Raw genomic sequence first — 20,865 nt, 5'->3', positions numbered from 1 at the left:
ATGTAGCTTTTCTTAGTTCAAATTATAAATGTAATATTATAGAAATGAGAACTTGATAAATGGAAAAAAGAAAATAAACACAATGATATAAAAATAAGTGATAAAATTTTCTCTGTATCTAAAATATCTCATAAACACCAATAATTTGACCTAAAAAATAAAAACAACAAAAGTAAATGATTATTAAAAAATGACAAACATATTTTTGAAAATTTCCAGAAGAGATGAACTAAATGAACCACACACAGAAGAAAAATGCTCACCCACTCTAGAAGACACAGAGGTGTACATGGCACACATGTTTATTCATCCATCAGATTGCAAATATTAAAGTACTCTAACCTGTGGGACTGGGAGATACTTTAATTCATAACTCGAGGAAATGTAAAACCTTTAAAAATGGGAAATAAGTAATCTGGCAATATTTATTTGGTAAAATAAACAAAGAATGCATGAAATACTTTATCCAGAAACCCATTTCCTAGAAATCTACTTTAAATAAATATTTTCTTAAGGATATATTTAAAGAAGTTTAATGCAGCGCTTTTTAGTAACTCCTAACTGGAATCTCCTTTCATGGTCACCAACTTTAGATCAATATATGTGTGTGTGTGTGTATATGTATGTAGTGTATGTGTCTATGTATGTGTACATATGCTTGTGCATATATTATATATATATATTCAACCAACTCTAAGTTTTAACATATTGTTAAAAAATTAGTAATATCTACATATCTTAACCTGTAAGAATTCTTAAGATGAAAAGAAAAGTAGGAGGTGAAAAATGTATGTTAAAATCAATTTTTATAAAGTGAAAACAATTTTTTAAGTGTGTTCAATTGTTTTACTGCTGGCGTCAGTTCAGAGAAAGACGTACAAGTGTGAACACAAGGCTGTTCAGAGAAGAGGTGGAATAAAAATGATAAAAGATGTATTAACTTTTTTTCAAACTTCCCTGTAGATTTTCAATGATAAAAGTGAGTGTGTATTAAATTTTGGACATTTTTAAAGAACTTTAAAATTCAGGTTCAAAACAACATTCTGCATTATTTTCCATACTTGTGTTATCTCTCTTAATATCTTTATATTGATACATTAAATACCTTAACTGATATATATCAAATGTTTACAATTGTTATCTCTAGATGATAGAATTGTGATAATTATCTTTATTATTTTGTGCCTCTGCATTTTCTGAATTTTTCAGTAAATATAATTAAAAAGTAGACAACATTATAAAGCTATTTAAATGACTTACAACTCAACCTTTCTCAGTTTTTTGGTAAATGTTTCTTAAGTTTATGTAGACAGTCCTATTTTGGTGGGGATAGTTAGTGGAGATGCATAAAAAGAAGTTTTACTTCTAAATTCTCAAGTTATTTTACTAAAAAAATAAATTGATAGATGACTTTATTGGGAAATAATATATTCCCATGATATGAAAATTAACTTCTCTAATAATGCATAACTCAATTTGCATCTGAATAATGAACTGGTAAATCCATTAATATTTCTTTTGAATAAAAGCACCATGTTGGGATTTGTTTTAAACTGCATTTTGCAAAACATAAACTTTTCTAAAAAACAGAAGACTTTTTATAGGTGTAACCTTTGTTCTTGTATTATTTTTCCATTGCTTCTAGCTTCCAGGCACATTAAACAAGATCAATAACTAAAATTACAGCTGCTATTTTTAAACCAAGGAAGGTCTTGTTCTTAACACTACGAAACATAGTTTCTTTTTTTTTTTCCTAAGGGGCTAAAGCAGCAGACAGAGAAAATACAAAACCTCTACAGATCAGGGGTTTGTGACTGAGGTCTAAGGATGGACTTAAAGATTCTTAAAATCTTAATATATAATGCCACAGTATGCAATTATTTGTAAACTTCCATTTTTGTTGAGTGCCTATAGCTTTCATTACATTTGCAAAGTTGTCTCTGTCCCCAAAGAATGTTAAGAAGCATTGCTCCAGATAGAAAAATATTACTTTCTGCTGTGATTTAAATGGCTTATATAGAAAGTACATTCTCACATCCAAACAACGTTGTACAGTAAGAGAGGGATACTAAGGTATTGCATTTTATAATCTTTCATGTATTTACGGAGGATTTGGGCCATATTGGGGCTGTATTTTGATATCTAGAAGGTAGAAGAAGTAGGAACAAACTTAATGTGAGGACAAGCTGCTTGGGACCTAATCACTCCATTGGCTGAGAGATTGGATTATGTGACTCTATAGGAAGTCCCTGGGTACATGCATTCCAAACCGGTATGCTGAGTCAAAGAAGGTGTTTTTCATTATAGGAAAAGAACTGATCTTTTAAGATTATATAATTAACTATGTAAATTAAACCTACAAATCAAGTCGATTTTTAGATATAGTCAATAAATTCCTTTTTAAAAGTTGGCTAAACAAGACATCCTTTTATGTCCCTCACACATTTTAGCAAGAATTGTCTAGATGTCATAATGAATAAGACAAGTAGAAGTTCTTTATATTTTTTCTAAAACGGAGTCATTCTTTCAAACACCCTCAGGGGTTTTCTACCTCTTCAACTGTTCACATGAAACACTTGTCTGAAATAATCTAGCACTGTGACTGCTTGTCTGAATTCTACCCAGCTTCAAGATCCAGTTTAAATTTCATCTGTTCCACAAAGTCACCTGGTTCATCCCAGTCACGCTTCTGATTTATAATAAAGTATGTCTGCTATTGTTTTGTTATATAGCATGCAATGCTTTTGTAAGTAAGGACACTCTAAAGAAAAGTAATAGAACATTAAATCACTATCTTTAAACTTTGAGGATAAAAAAATGTGTTTCTTTCCCTGTAACACAGAAGATACTCGGGAGCAAAGGAACCTGGGTTGTATGATCATCACGTGGTGTCATTTTAAGACCAGTGTTCTAATCAAGTGTCTTTAAGTTTAGAAAGTCCGTTTGTAAAATATGCATTGCTCTTTAGGTAAATCTTGAAACTTGGTGTCAGGTTTATCTGATGCCTTGCTTAATTCCACAGTGGTTTAAATTTGAATCGTTTGAATCATTTGAATCGATCTTTTGAAATTTGTTGAGACTCAACTTAGGCCTTAGCACAAAATCAATTTTTTTAATGTTTCATATGCACTTAAAAAAATGTACATTCTGCAATTATTGTTTGCCATGTTGAATACAGGTCTATTAGATCAAGTTTGTTAATTATGTTGTTCAGAATTTCTATATCTTAACTGATGTCTTTTTTTTTGGTCTAGTTCTTTATCAGTTACTCAGCAATATCTATTAAAATCCCCCACTATAGTTATAAATTTATTTCTTTCTTTTCTCCATCAATTTTCACTTTATATATTTTGAGGTAATAATTTTAGTGCATTTAAATTTCACAATCATCATAAATATTCCTTTTTATCTTTAATGATGCTCTTGTAATAAAGACTATTTTGCCTACTATTATAGTAGCCTTCTTTTAGTTAGTGGAATCTAATTTATTATCTTCCATTATTTTACTTTGCAAATTTCTGTTTCTTTGTAATAAGGTGTGGTAGCATATAGGTGCTATTTTATCTAGTCTGACAATTTTTTTTATTAATTGAAATATTTAGTCTGTTTACATTTAATGTAATTATTGACATGTTTGGGTTTAAATCTGACATCTTAATATTAGCTTTCTATTTTATGATCTGTTTTTGTGTCATTTTTTTTCCGTTGCTTCATCTTTAATTAATCAAATATTGTTCTATTATTTTATTAGCTTTTTAACTTAGTATATGTTCTTTAATTTTTCTTTTGGTGATTACTCTAGCAATAACAAAATACATTTTTTCTTACTAGAATGTAGAATGTACTCTAAAGTATTACTTTTTTCACTTTCCAGAAAGGCATAGACTCAACAAATCTTCAAATTCATTCACCTTATCCTCTTGTTGGTTTTACCACTGTTGATATATTTGATTTCTATATGCATGTAAAACTCTACAGGTAACACTGTTTTGTACAGTCAAGGAATATTTAGATTAGCCACATATTCACCCGGTTTCTTTGTTCTTCTGTCCTTTCTACATTTTTGTAGTTTATCTGAAATAATATTTTTTTTCTACTGAAGTCCTTCACCTTGGGACTCCTTTTAGTGCAGGTCTCCTGGCAATGAGAGCTCTCTCTACTATTTGTCTGAACACATCTTTATTTTGCCTTTATTTAAAAATTATTTTTCCACTGGTTTTAGAAGTCTAGGTTGCCAGTTATTTTTATCTCGATACTTTAAGAAATGTCATTCCATGTTTTCTGACACAATCATCTGTTGAGAAAGCATTAAAATTTCCCCTTTAGCATATTGCGTCTTTTCTATCTACTTCAACTTTAAGATTTTCGCTGACTTTGGTTTTCATTAGTTTTTAACGTGTCCAGGTGTAATTACCTAGCTTGTAATTCATACAGAAACTGGAACCTGTTGTTTGATGTCTTTCCACTCTCAAGAAAAAAAAAATTTAAACGAATGCTACTTCAGGAAATACCAAATATTGTTTCCAGCAGATTCTTATTCCTCTCTTTCTTAAAATTTTTATTATAAACTTGTCAGAATTTTTTATCACCTCATTATCTATTTTATACTCTTTTCTGTATCATTTATCTTTTTTCTCTTCAAAGTTACTTGTAATATTTTCTATGAATCTGTTTTCCAATTCAGTAAATCTCTTCTGTTGTATCTAATCTGCTGATAAAGACATTTATTGAGTTATTAATTTGTTATTATATTGTTAAATTACGAAGTCTCAATTTTTTTTTAACAATTTCAGTTTTATAGTAAAATTCTCCTTTCATCTGTTTTCTTCAAAATACAATCACAATTATTTTAAACCTATAACTCCCATAACTATATTACCCATGAGTTAGCTGTATTGCTTTTTTCTCCTGAGTTTTTGTTATTTTGTCTTACATACTGCCCTTCTTGGTAATTTTTTATTCAATGAGTACAAAAAACTGTTAGGACTCTAGATGATATCATTCTCTGAGATGTTTTGTTTTTGTACTGACAGTCAATTAGTATATAGCAGATTAATATAATACAATGAAGAATTGAGATGTTTTGAGGCTGATTTTTGTCCTGGGTTTCTATTGATAGACTAACATGTTTATCAGAACCTCTTATTCTTGGCAGACACACAACTCAATCTGTCATGCTGTGAAACTGATGACAATTCTTCTTGCTAGATTTGTAGCTGCATATTTTTACTTGGGTTCTGTGATCATTAATTTTATGTAATCATTAATTTGACTGGACCATGGAGTTCCCAGATCTTTGAGCAAAACATTATTCTGGCTATTTCTAGAAGGGTGGTTTTGGAGGAGATGAACCTTTAAATTAGTAGACCGAGTAAAGCAGATTGCTGTCCATAATGCAGTGGCCTCAACTATTCAGTTGAAGGCCTGAATAGAATAAAAGGCTGACAAGTTTGTAATAAAAAGTTTAAGAAAGAGGAATAAGAATTGGCCAGAAACAATATTTGGTATTTCCTGAAGTAGCATTCGTTTAAATTTTTTTTCCTGAGAGTGGAAAGACATCAAACAACAGGTTCTAGTTTCTGTATGAATTACAAGCTAGGTAATCACACCTGGACACGTTAAAAACTAATGAAAACCAAAGTCAGCGAAAATCTTAAAGTTGAAGTAGATAGAACAGACGCAATATGCTAAAGGGGAAATTTTAATGCTTTCTCAACAGATGATTGTGTCAGAAAACATGGAATGACATTTCTTAAAGTATCGAGATAAAAATAACTGGCAACCTAGACTTCTAAAACCAGTGGAAAAATAATTTTTAAATAAAGGCAAAATAAAGATGTGTTCAGACAAATAGTAGAGAGAGCTCTCATTGCCAGGAGACCTGCACTAAAAGGAGTCCCAAGGTGAAAGACTTCAGGTAGAAAAAAAATATTATTTCAGAAAAACTACAAAAGGCTGACCCACTTCCAAATCAGGGAGAATTTTCCTGCCCATTGACCCTTAAACTGATTATCCTAAATAAACATCAGCAATTCCTGGTTCTACAGCAGTAGCCAGCCTTCAGACTCAAAGTGGATATTGGTCATAGATTTTGAACTTGCCAGCCTCCATAACTGCTTGAGCCAATTTCTTATATCTATCTTCTATCTATCTATCATCTATCTACCTATCATCTGTCTATCTCTCTATCATCTATATATCTATTATCTTTCTATCATCTATCTATCATGTATCTATCATCTGTCTATCTATCATGTATCTATCTATCTATCATCTATCTACCTATCATCTACCTACCTATCATCTATCTATTTATCATCTATCTATCATCTATCTACCTCCTATTGGCTCTGATATACAGAGATTTACAGTGTTTGGCTTCTTATTTTGTGAAACAGGATTAGGCAAATGCCTAAAGGATGACAGGGTACCAAGCTCCCTTTCCTCTGATTTTCTTTGTCCGGTATCTTGGCCTCTCAAGCCTTGACTGCCTAGGTAAACTAAATTCAAATTTTGTCACTCTGGTACTCTAAGACTCCTGAAAGTTCTGATTCATTGCTCTTTCCTTAGTTGCTCATTCCTATGATGCTTACAAATTGGCAGATTCCCCAAAAGAAAAGAAAGAGGAAATGTCTGGTTCAAAGCAATGCATTTCTCTTCTTTCTTGAATCATGGCCCTTTAAATCCTGGTTCCTTTGGTTGCTCTCAAATGCCTTCAGAACTCTCCATCTATTTGTACACATCAGATAGTAATGAGAGTCTGTGAGTACTTAGTACTGATTGCTATTTTGCAGGTTTTATATGTCATATATGTGTATGTGTTGTTTATTTGTGAATTAAATTTATTTTCAAAGGCTTTTAAAGAACTATATACTTTTTTAGTTCATATAACAGATATATCTAGGAGTTCAGAAAAGGGGTGGAAAAGTGAAGAAAAAAAGTACCTGAAGAACTCTTGGGAAATGTGTTCCTGATATAAATGTCACATCATTTACAATGTAAATTCTTCTGAACAGCCCAGACTGCATCTTATTAGCACATAAGCACAGCTCAACTGATAACCATAAACAGAATCTCCAGTGGATTCCAGGTATTTCCTTCAGCATTAATTTTTTATGTTTCAGAGAGACCAACTTCATACATTACCATCAGCACCAAAAGGAAAAACAGTCTCCTTTTTTCTGTCTTGTTAGATTTGGTGTTTTAACTTAATACTTAGGAGATATAACTTTTTTTCTATGTAGTTAGAAAGTCGTAACTGACTGAACTGAATTCCAAAGGATTTTCCCAGCATGATTCTGCAGTTTCATAAATCTAATTTGGAAATATTGAATGTTCAATGAAATCAGAATAATTTTTCAAAAATTTGACCAACTAATTGAAAAATAACATTTAGACAAAATACATTTCATAATTTTCTAAACATTTTTGATGCTTAATTTGTAATGCTGACTAGTTATAGATGAGAAAAATAATCTTTATACCTCTATTATTTGAGATTTTATAAGGGAGAAGTTAACCTATCTGATATGTAGCAGTGCACCATTTAATCACAAGAAATAATCATTTTAACATCCTGTTTAGTAAAACTGCTCTTCCATACGGAGATGTTATATTGCAAAAAATATGAGTGTTATAGTCACAAGAATTTAAGAGAAGCACTAAGAACTAAAAATATCTCTGAATTATACAATGAAATTCAATGTCAGCTAAAGAAAATGTTAGCTTCTAATTTAAATAGTCATAAACTTTAAAAAAATTAGCATATAACATTCAGTAAAAAATTAATAGAGCATATGTTGAAATGCATACTTTATGTGTATTCATACATAAATGCTCATCACATGGCCAGAAGCTATTGCGGTTATAAAATACAGACTGCCTTAACGAGTTAGCATCATTCATGTGTTGTATGGTTTATTAATTTTTAAATTAATTGCTTTGATGTGATTTGAACCTTATATAAAAGATGAGTTATTTTGGTAGCTTTATAGAGCAGACTTTCTCCTTTTCTGATAGACCAGAAACAGTGTTTCCTGATTTTATATTCAAAATAGAGCATTTCCTCCACATAACACTGAATACAATGGTTCATGTATCCATTTATTCTGAATTTAATGTGTTCTTACAAAGAAGATTCAGTTGAATAAGCTTAGGTGTGAAGTAAAATAACTGTGTCATCCTAATCTGAATGTGAAAATGATTTAGTATTTACATTTTTGCTCGTAGTAAAAATAAGTACTTTAAATTGCATTTGGGGCTTTTCCATATTCACCAAACAATATTTTTTTTTAAAAATATACTCTCTACTTTTATAACCATATAGCCTATTTTTTTTAAGCTTTGCAATGTACAGTTGACCCTGGAACAACATGGGTTTGTACTGCATGGGTCCATATATGTACAGAATTTTAAAAATAAATATATTGGAAAAAATTTTAGAGATTTGTAACAACTTGAAAAACTCACAAACTGTGTAGCCTAGAAGTATCAAAAAATTAAGAAAAAATTAGTCTTGTCTCCTGCAACTTTACTGAACTTATTTATTAATATTAAAAAGACCACATTACCTAAAGCAATCTACAGATTTAATGCAATCCCTATCAAAATACCCATGATATTTTTCACAGAACTAGAATAATCATAAAATGTATATGGACTCACAGAAGACTCAAATTACCAAAGCAATTTTGAGGAAAAAGAACAAAGCAGGAAGTATCACCCTCTGAAGACTTCAGGCTATACTACAAAGCTACAGTAACCAAAACAGCATGGTACTAGCACCAAAATAGACACATAGATCAATGAACAAAAAAGAGTACTCAGAAATAGAGTCATGCATCTATCTAAAGTCAATTAATCTATAACAAAGGAGGCAAGGGTATACATTGAAAAGAAGATAATCTTTTTAATAAGTAGTTGTTGGTAAAGCCAGACACATACACGTAAAAAATAAGATCAGAACATTTCCTCATACCAAATACAAAAATAAACTCAAAATAGATTGAAGACCTAAATGTAAAAACTGATGCTAAATGTAAAACTCCTAGAGAAAAACATAGGCAGAACACTACACTCTTTGACATAACTTGCAGCAATATTTTTTTGTACCTGTCTCCCACAGTAATGAAAACAAAAGCAAAATTAAACAAGTGGGACCTAATTAGACTTACAAGCTTTTGCACAGTAAAGGAAACCATCAACAAACCAAAAAGACAGCCTACTGAATGGGAGAAAATATTTGCGAATACCATAACCAATTAGGAGTTCATATCTAAAATAAATAAACAGCTCATTCAACCCAATATCAGAAAGCCCCCAAACAACCTTATTTAAAAATGGGCAGAAGATCTGAATAGACGTTTTTCCAAGGAAGACATACAGATGGACAACAGCCACATGAAAAGATGCTCAACATTGCTTATCAACAGAAAAGTGCAAATCACAGTCACTATGAGCTAGCACCTCATACCTGTTAGAATGGCTATCATCAAAAAGTCTACAAATAACAAATGTTAACAAGGATGTAGAGAAAAAGGAACCCTTGTACACTATCGGAGGGAATGTAAATTGGTGCAGCCACTGTGGAAAACAGTATGAAAGTTCCTCAAAAAACTAAAAATAGAACTACCGTATGATCCAGCATTTCCACCCTGGGTGTATATCTGAAGAAAATCAAAACACAAGTTTGAAAAGATACATAAACCCCAATGATCACAGCAATGTTGTTTACAATAGCCAAGATATGGAAGCAACCTACGTACCATCAACATATAAATAAATAAGGAATATATGGTACATATATACAGTGGAATATTACTTAGCCACATAAAATAATGATATTCTGCAATTTGCAACAATGTGGACGGACCTAAAGATTATTACATTTAGTTAAATAAGTCAGACAAAGACAAATACTCTAGGTTATCATTTACGTGTGGAATCTAAAAAATAAATTAATGTATATAACAAAATAGAAACAGACTCAGATACACAGAGAACAAACTAATGGTTCAGTGGGGAGAGGGAAATGGGAAGGGGCAAGATAGGGGTATAGAGTGAAGAGATACAAACTGCTATGAATAAAATCATTAAGTAACAAGGATATATTGTACAGTACAGGAAAATATAGCCATTGTTTTATAATAACTTAAATGGAGTATGATCTATAAAAATACTGAATCACTATGTTGTACACTTGAAACTAATATAATATTGTAAAACAACTCTACTTCAATAAAAATCAAATTAATTTAAATTAATGACTAAATGAACCTCTGTGTGCCTACTATCTAGCTATGAAAACCAAACTTTCCTATTTAGATAGAGAGGTAGCCATTATACTAACTTTTAGGATATTAAATTTTAAACTTTTTCTTAGTACAATTGTATACAGCCCTAAAAAATTAACTATGGTTTTATCTATTTCTTCACATTATTTAAAATATTGTTAGAATAAACAGTTTTTTGTATTTTGCCAAATATAAACCTTTTGAAATGTAATTATGTTCCTGTAGCCCATTTCTTTCTCACTGCTGTATGACTATTCTCAAATTATTTATTCACTGTTTTGCAGATGAACATTTGTATCGTTACCAGTGTTTGGCTATGACACAGTGATGATATAAGCATTATTGTACACACATCCTCATTTCATATATAGCTATTTCTCTAAGATACATACATAGAAAATGTGATTTGTGTGCCATATATGTGTATGTATATATATATATATGTATATATATATATATATATACACATAAATATATATAAAACAAATGGGTGTGATTGTGTCCTAATAAAACCTTATTCACAAAAAACATCTACTGTAGTCCAGATTTGGCCTAAGGTCCTGGCTTTGCCACCTCAAATATAGAGCTTCACTCATATTATTAAATCCCCATAGTCTTTATTATTATCTATTTTTAATTTTAAGAATATGTAGCATAATTATATGCTACAATATATGTGAAGGTGATTTTTAATATTTAACATATAATAATAGTATTATTTTATATGATATGTTACAGGATATAAGAGTATTACAAAGATATGATATTCATATAAGTTAAATTTTAAAAATTGCAGTATCAGTTTTTTTTAATTGATATGTTTTCTTCTATAGTAGCTTCCTCTATTCCCTGTCAATGTTTTACATCTAGTTTTCTATGGTCTTGGAAATCTAATTTCCAGACTTACTTTATTTATATGTTAACTATAAATAAACTATGTTATGTAAACATCTTATTTAGGAGTAAATACTTATTTAGGAGTAAAAGATAAAGCTTGAGAATAGCTTGCCTTAGTAAAATTTATTGGGCCTGCTATAAAGGCCTTTGGGTCTATCACTCTGTTAGTAATAGAAGAAACTGACAAACCTATTCTCTAGATGAGAGATTACTCTATGTGGATACAAAGCTAATTCTTTAGGAAAATTATTACAGAGTTTATCTGAAAATGATTGTGTATTTATTTATATGTTTATAAACATATTTAAACATAACACTTATGAAGTTTTAGTTACATTTTTAAGGAACTGTCACCAACTAGAATCTATTACAAGGAAGGTTTACTAAAACCTTTATTAAATATTTTCTTGCTGATTTTGGTTAGTATCATCAATTAGTTATGTATTTATTTCATTCAGTTTGACTTAATCAAACAGATTTCCAAAGATGGGTTAGAGCATTTTCTTAAAAAGTTATTTGGGAAAAAAAAAACCAATTTCCAAACTTAATTTTCAGTATTATTACACATACACACACAAAGTCTCCACACAAATGATAACCTTACAAAAGAGAAGTGAATTATGGTGATCACAGCTAACAAAGACACTAAAGTAAATACAAACATTATTTTTAACTGAAGAGAGACAGTCAGGGTTGAGACCACTATATGCCACTATGATTTTGATCATTCTTTTCAAGTGATATCATACAATGGATCAAAGTAGTTCCACTTAAACCAAGGAAGTTCATTCCTTATTCTCAAGTCAGGGTCTGGTGCTCCAACATTTTGCTCCCACGGTGAGCTGTGCTTACTACTTACTAAAATAGTTATCCTGACCATAGGATTAAACTCAAGTGATCAGCTGCATTTCCCGCCATCCCTACCACATCATCGTCTCCTCCAGGATCAAGACCACTTTTTATTTATCTCACTACCAAATACATAGGAGGTACCCAAAAATGTCTGTGGAACTGAACTGACCATAAGGAAAATGCCAAAATATAGTCATTTATCAGAACAGTTAAGGAACTTTTAAAGCATTTAAAGATTTTGAATAGTATAATCAGTTAGCTGTATATTTATTTATTTCATCTAGTGGTAAATTGGTAAAAAGTGGTAAATTTCATGATGATCTACCTCAACTGGCTGGACCAAACTGAAAGTTTATATTTCTGCCTTTGACTAGAGCATATATTAATGAGATTCTTAAAAGCAGAGATAAAAAGTAGAAGAATAAAATCTATAATTGAAAAACAATGTTATTAAAGGGGAAGGGCCATTCTCCCTCCTGCACCTAATAAAGAATTTATTAGGGACTAAGCATGGTTCTTGAACTATACCTAAATGTACTTGGATTTTTGCCATCAGTGAGTTAGACTGAAGCACACACTTCAGGCCTGTGATACTTCCACTGGAATCCTCAAACCTGTGGCAGTAATGAATCTATGAGGAATACACCAATCACCAAGGAAATATTTTCATGGTCAAACCTAGTCCCATAAATAAACAAACCATCCCCCCCCAAAAAATGGTGCTTAATTTTCATAGTATGTCTATACTCACATACATCTCAAAACAATTGGTGGTTTAATTTCAAATGGTATAGTAAGAAATAGTATAGTAAGAAAGCAATATTACAAAGAACGCAGGGAAAATTGAAATCTCAATGTACACTTGAATAAAACATTAAGATTGTTTCTTGCTTGAACAAACGGGGGGAATCAAACAACTCTGGGGGAAAACAGCATGCTACGGAAGGCAACCTGCTGGAGGAACTTCTAAGCCAAACATACAGCGAACTTCAAAGAATTTATTACTATGTGTTTTCCCAAGCTGTCAAGAATCTCAAAAGAACACTTTAAATATGTATGGTGCTAGTGGAGAGAAATTTGCTATATCCAACCAAATAAAAATCATTTGTGTTGTTTTGGGTTTCTTTTTTTTTTTTCAAAATGACTGATTTTTAGACATGGGAAGGAAGAACGTTAGTACTCAAATTCTTGGCTCCAAGAGGGCAAGAAGTGATGGATTTGTTGAAAAGGAAATACGCTATCAGGAGATGTGGGACATTGGCAGCGGTGAGACACTTCACCTGCACAACAGTCTGGGACTGGCGAGATTAGTCAATTACAGTTTCCCAGAGCTGGCCAAGGGGAGAGCCACCCTGAAGGCTTGGGTTCAAAATGCTACATGATGCTTTTATAGTTAACTGCGGACTAAGTACTTTGTATTTTTGTATTGTATTATGAGAAAAATAGACACTGTTTCTATACATTAATCTTGCAGCATCAGTCTGTTGTGTTTTTTCCTATTTAATAAAGGCATGAACTGTTTCCTGATATTAGGCAGACTCAGGACTTCACAAATATGAGCTCACTGAGTCCTCAGAACATCCCTACAATATGAGTTTGTTAGGATCCTCATTTTCAAAAGGACAAAAGTGAGATTCAGAGGGCTATGTAAGTTGCCCAAGGCCACACAGCTCGTAAGTGGCAGGAGTCAGTACTGGGATTCGGGCAGTTTGGTTTCGAGCCTAATCCTCCTTCATGCTACCCGTGTATGCTCAGAGCCAGGCACAGGATAGGTGAGCAAAACACAGTTCATGGATGTTGAAAAATGATCATCTCGGGCATTCACTTTGACACTCATTATTTTTTTAAAAAACTGATTGCACTTACAGATTCTTGAAAAATTTAAGTCTCAAATCTACGTATCAAATGACAGAAACAAGTTATTCCAAATGACTTTATCTTTATTTCTCTGACCCTTTTCCCTCAATAACTGTAATCACGTCTTCTCTCTTTACAGGATAGCTCTAATTTCATGCATGGCATAATTAGATCTGGTCATTAACAGAAAATAAAATTATAACTACTCAATCGATTGTTGACATGTACAGCATTTATTTCCTATACCTTCTAAGACTTATTTCCTGTGGCCTTTTCTTCACCTTCCATGCCTCATCCCTTTCCCTCCCTGACCCCTTCACTGACTTCAGACTGTCCCTTGGCTCCTTGAGTCTCAACTGCTATGCCCCAGTACTGTTTCTTGAGACTGTATATTTAGAGCAATTTTAGATGCCATTGAGAGAAAGGTACAAAGATTTACCAAATACCCGCTACCCTCACACATGCATATCCCTCATGATCAACATCACTCACCAAAATGTTTTGTTTTAAGCAAAAGTGAATCCAAATTGATACATGATATTTACCCAAAGTCCATAATTTTAGACACAATGCCCAAAGTACAAGCAACAAAAGTAATAAACACCAAGTGGAACTATATTAAACTCAGACGCTACTTCACAGAAAAGGAAACAACAAACAAAATGAAAAGGCAACCCATATAATGAGAGAAAATATTTTCAAACTATATATCAGATAAGGGGTTAATATCCAAAATATACAAGGAACCCACACAATTCAATAGCAAAGAAACAACTCAATCTAAAAAATGGGAAAAGGACCTAAAAAGACATTTCTGAAAAGAAGACATAAAAATAGCAAACAAGTGCTTGAAAAGATGCTCAGCATCACTAATCATCAAGGAAATTAAAATCAAAAGCACAATGAGACATCACCTCACACCTGTTAGAATGGCTATTATCAAAAAGACAAAAAGGTTAATGTTGGAGAAGATGTGGTGGTAAGCAAATCCTTGTACACTGCTGGTCGTCACGTAAATTGGTATAGCCATTATAAAAACAGTATGGAGTTCCCCCTACAAAAAAATTAAAAACAGAAACCATGCAATCCTGCAATCCCATTCTTTGTAGACATCTAAAGAAATGAAAACAGATGAGTAAGTCTTGGAGATGTAATGTACAGCATGGTGACTGTAGTCAATCGTAATGTATTGCACACTTGAACTTTGCTAGGAAAATAGATACTAAGTGTTCTCACAACAAACACACAAAGCTAGTGAGATAATGGATATGCTTATTAGCTTCACTGTGATCATTTCACAATATATACATACATCAAAACATCAAGATGTACACTTTCAACATACACAGATTTCACTTGTCAATTACACCTCAATAAAGCTAAAAAAAACCCCTAATACAACAGTCCATGTGGGATAACAGAAATTATATTGCCCTCATAGACCTAATACAGGATTCAGAGATGGTAGCCCCATTTTATCCTTATTTAATTCTTGAGTTTTGTCTTCAAAAAAACAAATAGATCCTTATAGCATGGGGAAACATATACAAGATCTTGTGGTAGCTCACAGCGAAAAAAAATGTAACAATGAATATATGTATGTTATGTATAACTGAAGAATTGTGCTCTACACTGGAATTTGACACAACATTGTAAAATGACTATAACTCAATAAAAAATTGTTTAAAAAAACAAAACAAACAAACAAAAACAAATAGATCCTGGAGGATTGGAGTTGACTACTACAAAGTCAACCAAGAAGTAGCCTTAATTATAGCTGCTGTTCCAAATGTAGTATTTTTTTTTCCTAAAGCAGATCAAAAAGGTATTATGTACATGGTATGTGGCCACTGAGTGGTGAATGCATTTTCCATTCCTATCAAGACAGATTAGAAACATGACCCATTCATGTGTAATCAACAACTCTCTCTCTCTCTCTCTCTCTATATATATATATATACATATATACTTTTTGTGTTCTTATCTCATTTTTTATCCTTGTCTGTCTTCATTGGTTTTATCCATACTCATTTTTCCAGAATCTGAGAATATTCTAGGTTTTCCTGACTTCAATCCACAGTGCTACATAATTCGGTTTTAGCTGGTTCCTTTGGAATTTTTCTCCTTTAAACATCTTGACCATCCTAAATCTAAAACTGACTTTTTAGCCACAATTCTAATCAACCAGATCTGATTCTCATGGGGAGTATCCAGAGATCCAGAAAGATATTGAACTTTAATTTTCACCATCTGATAGTTGAAATATTACACATAAGCAAAAGACTTTAAGTGAGACTTGCTGATTGTAATGGAATTAACCCCTTGATGACCTTAGCATTACCCATGAGATAAACAGCATAAGCACACATTCTTCACTTGATCTTAAAAGCCCTTCATGATCTATCCTCTGTGCTCCCTTTCCATTATCTGAAAATTACCCTCCTTCCTCATTAAGTGATCCAATCACACTGGCTTAGTCTCAGGAATTAAATATACGACACAACACCAGCCAGTAGGCAGTATGTTGTGGAAGACATCCCTCATTATATCTGTTTAAACACACTTCAAGTTCAATGTTAACAGTATAACTTTTATTTTTAAAAGATGTATTATCTTGAATATTTCAGAAGTCACCTAAGATATTTAGATTTAAATACCTGGAAGAGATATAATTCTTTGTTATAATAACAATACCTTGTTGCTTATGGAAAAAGCAAATATTCATTTCTTACCACGGGGTCACAAGAAGGTATGTGCATCGCAGACACTACAGAGTCTCTGAGCTCTTCACTGAAAGCGAAGCTGTGGAAATTTTGAGGTATGAAAGAAGCTGTTGGCTCATTTTCTTCAATCAGATTTTTATACATCTGTGTTCGAGGTCGAGCTACGCCTTTCAGGATTACATAAAATCCATCATTTCCAACCACTGAGACAAAATGAAGCCAAACGAGATAAACTGTAGTGGGTACACTGTATATTTATTTCCCAGACCCTTTGATATAAATATGACTACAATGCGTATACAATTGCCTCGCTTTTACCAAATTTCTTTTAGTTGATACAATGACAAGGACTTTAATGCAACATTTAGGCATCACAAATAATTTATAGATAATTTACTCAAATAACAAAAACGATAAAGACATATCTGCACATTTCAACTACGTTTTCTGACAATTATTTACAGTAATCAATCCTCCAATAAATTCTAGAAAAGAACCATGGTGGCATATCATGATTAATAGATTTAAGACATCATTAGAAAAACAGGACCAGAATAGTCCTCGAGCTTTTCAAAATGTTTACCTCCCCCTCAAAAATGCCATTCTGCCTGTTTTATATAAGTAGCAATATATACCCTACTATTAATTGTCACTTAGCTTTACTCTGGACAGGATGACGATCACTCATAGAACTGAGTAAAGAATATAGTATGGAAAGGGAAATTGATCATTACTAGGAAAAAGGGTTTTGTTTTTTTTTTTTCAGTATTTCTCCTCCTGCATATTATAACTCTCCACAATTGGTCATCTAATCCCAATTCCTAAAGTTCACCTCTGTGCCTGTAGGTCTGGCAGGTTTACACACTTGTGAGCATTTTGAATACAACGTTTTAGTTTGAATGCGTCCGTTTTAGTTCTGAAGCCTGGCGTTTTGAAGACGCAGGGCATGAGAACTGGATAGAGTCTCTCCATTTCTCAATCTTCTACATCATTTCATAGGATTGGAGCTAATTATTCAGATGCTATGAGAAGATCTTTTCTTACACTTTGCTTATTAACTCGCTGTGAATAGAAACTTTGTGAACTGATTTTAATGGACAGTTGTGTTTCTTTTTATGCCCTACGACATACTGATTGCTTGCTTTCCCTGCTTTTTTTCCTAAAATGAGTCCTTATTAGTGGGGCACTTTTGGTCACCATCTGTACATGGTGACTACAGGAGAGTGATTTTTATAAAAATATTTTCTCAGCTTAGACTGAGCTTAAAATAGATTCTTCCTGGGTAGTGCAATATCATTTCTTATTGAACATCTAATCTGTGCAGCAAGGGCATAGCAGAAACATTGCTTTTTAATGGCTATCATATGAGCTGTATGAGAACTATATTGTAGTGTGTACACTGTAAAGTTAGAAGGGAATTAACATTTTGTAAAACTAGTAATGGTTTTGACCAATTACACAGAGGAAGAATGCATTTGGGGGAAAGGCATGTTCCAAAATATACATTTATATTCTGTTTTTTAATAGAGCAACTGCCACTTCTTAGTATAGAATAAAAGCTATGAAAAGAAATCCACTGTGTGAAATAACTTTATTGTCAGGGCTCTTATCTGCCTACTCCATATAAACCCTCTCTTTTTCCTTCCCCACAATTTTACTGGATGTTGCATGTGCCGGTTTAAAAATTGCATTTCCCAGACACTCTCTCGTATGGCCACGTGACATCATTTTGATTAATAAATCATTGGGAGGGTTTGTGCTTTATGCATGTGCACACCACCCCTTTTCCTTGCTACCTAGAACAGAGAAATGATACTGGAGCTCGGGCAAGCATCTTATAACTAAAAGGAAGAGACACGTAGAATCTCAGAGACCTCACCCCACACCTTTAAACCGCCTGTCTTGTTGTCTTGTGACTTCTCATTACATAACACAAATAAACCTGAATTATTTTGTACACTAGGGTCCTCTATTTCAGTCTTACTAACAGCTGAACACATTTCTGTGTGAATATTGTTGGAATTTCACTTAACTTTACCCAGAAAATATGTTCGCCTTACTGATGAATATAACTCCTCTGTTCCTCTGGGGAACATCTTCCTTTTCCTTCAGGCTTTGCCCAGTAACAGTGAATTTGACTAAATAATCTCTTCTTACAATGCATTAATTTTCACATTTACATATGAAAATATCTACTCTATTAAGGAGGCACTAAGGAATTTAAATAATAAAGGGAATTTGAGATCCATGGAAAATATTTTGGGTCATAATATTTTATCAATCTTCAAATTACACTTACAAAAAAAAAAAACAGTCAAATTAAGCTATACTGGGAGCTGCTAACTCCATTTATATAAAAGATGATAGCTGGTAAGCCAGAAAGAGAAAGAAAAATACCATATGATATCACTTATATGTGGAATCTTAAAAAATATAAATTTACAAAGGAGAGACAGACACAGACATAGGAAAAAAAATGTATGGTTAGCAAGGGGAAAGGGGCTGGGAAGGGATAAATTGGGAGTTTGAGATTGGCAGATACTAGCTAATATATATAAAATAAATAAACAATAAGTTTATGCTATATAGTACACGGAACTATATTCAGCATCTTGTAGTAACATGGTGAAAACGAATATGGAAATGAATATATGTATGTTCATGTATGACTGAAGCATTGTGCTGTACACCAGAGATGGCCACAACATTGTAAACTGACTATACTTGAATTTTATATATATATGTGTGTATATATATATATATACACACACACAAACACACACACAAAAAGATAACTCTTTGAAAGGCAAAGGGGGGAGGCTATATTTTAAAAGAAAATGTTTTTATTACTATTAGGTAGATACATCATTTTATTGAGGTATAGCTGCTGTACAATATTATATGTTTCAGGTATACAACATAGTCATTAAAGGTTATATTCCATTTCTAGTTACTATAAAATTTTGGCTACATTCCCTGTGTCACACTATATATCCCTGTAGTTTATTTATTTTACACATAGTAGTTTGTAATTCTTAATCCCCTACCCATATTTTGCCCCCCTTTCCCTTTCCCCACTGGTAACCACTTGTTTGTTCTCTATATGTGAGTCTGTTTCTTTTTTGTTATATTCATTAGTTTGTTTTATTTTTTAGATTCCACATACAAGTGATAATCATATAATATTTGACTTTCTCTGACTTAACATAATACCCTCCAAGTCTATCCATGTTGCTGCAAATGGGAAAAATATTCCTTTTTAATGCCTGAATAGTATTCTAGCGTGTGTGTGCGCACGCACACGCACATGCACGCATGTGTGTGTGTGTGTTTGAATGACATCTTTATCAATTCATTTTTAGTTAGACATTTAGCTTGCTCTCATATCTTGGTTATTGTAAATAATGGTGTTATAAACACTGGGGTGCATGTATCTTTTCAAATTAGTGTTTTGTTTTTTTCAGATAAATACCCAGAAGTGGAATTGCTGGGTCATATACTAGTTTTTATATTTTTAGTTTTTTGAGAAACTGCCATACTGTTTTCCATACTGGCTGCTCTGTTTTACATTCTTACCAACAGTGTACAAAGGTTCCCTTTTCTCCACATCTTTGCCAGCATTTGTTACTTCTGATCTTTTTGATGATAGCCATTCTAACCAATGTGAAGTAGTAGCTCGCTGTGGTTTTAATTGGCATTTTTTTGAAGATTAGCAATGTCGAGCATTGTTTCCTGTACCTGTTGGCTGCCTGTATGTCTTCTTTGGAGAAATGTCTATTCAGTTCTTCTACCCAACTTTTTAACTGGGTTGTTTGTTTTCTTGGTGTTGAGTTGTATGAGCTACTTATGTATTTTGGATATTGAATTCATTTATATAAAAGTTATATCATTTGCAAATATTTTCTCCCATTCAGTAGGTTGTCTTTTTGTTTTGTTGATGGTTTCATTTACTGCAAAGGCTTTTAAGTTTAATTAGATCCTATTTGTTTTTTGCTTTTGTTTCCTTTGTTTTAGGAAACAGATCCAGAAAAATATTGCTACAATTTTTGTCAAAGAGGGTTCTGCCCTTGTTCTTTTGTAGGAGTTTTATGGTTTCTGGGCGTACATTTAGGTTTTTAGGTAGGTATCATTTTAAATAGTTTACTACATATTGATTATTCTTTCTTTTCAAAATAAGGTACTATAAATGGGCCAAATGTAGGTTTAAGAGGAGAAGTAAGGCCTGGATTTGGTCTCAGTGTTGC

The 20,865-nt window shown here is 32.4% G+C and overlaps 1 protein-coding gene across 1 annotated transcript in view; it reads right to left on the bottom strand.

The window, feature by feature from the left end:
- CNBD1 (cyclic nucleotide binding domain containing 1) overlaps nucleotides 1-20,865 on the bottom strand; it is a 210,920-nt gene that overhangs the window by 41,478 nt on the left and 148,577 nt on the right. The window contains exon 7 of the mRNA XM_064480798.1: nucleotides 16,631-16,824. Coding sequence (XP_064336868.1) covers nucleotides 16,631-16,824 — 194 coding nt within the window. The remainder of the gene's footprint in view (nucleotides 1-16,630; nucleotides 16,825-20,865) is intronic.

This window comes from Camelus dromedarius, chromosome 30, assembly GCF_036321535.1.
Source record: "Camelus dromedarius isolate mCamDro1 chromosome 30, mCamDro1.pat, whole genome shotgun sequence".
NCBI classification, from domain to species: domain Eukaryota; kingdom Metazoa; phylum Chordata; class Mammalia; order Artiodactyla; family Camelidae; genus Camelus; species Camelus dromedarius.
The sequence above is the reverse complement of the archived record's forward strand: the minus strand, read 5'-3'. Positions and strand labels throughout refer to the sequence as shown.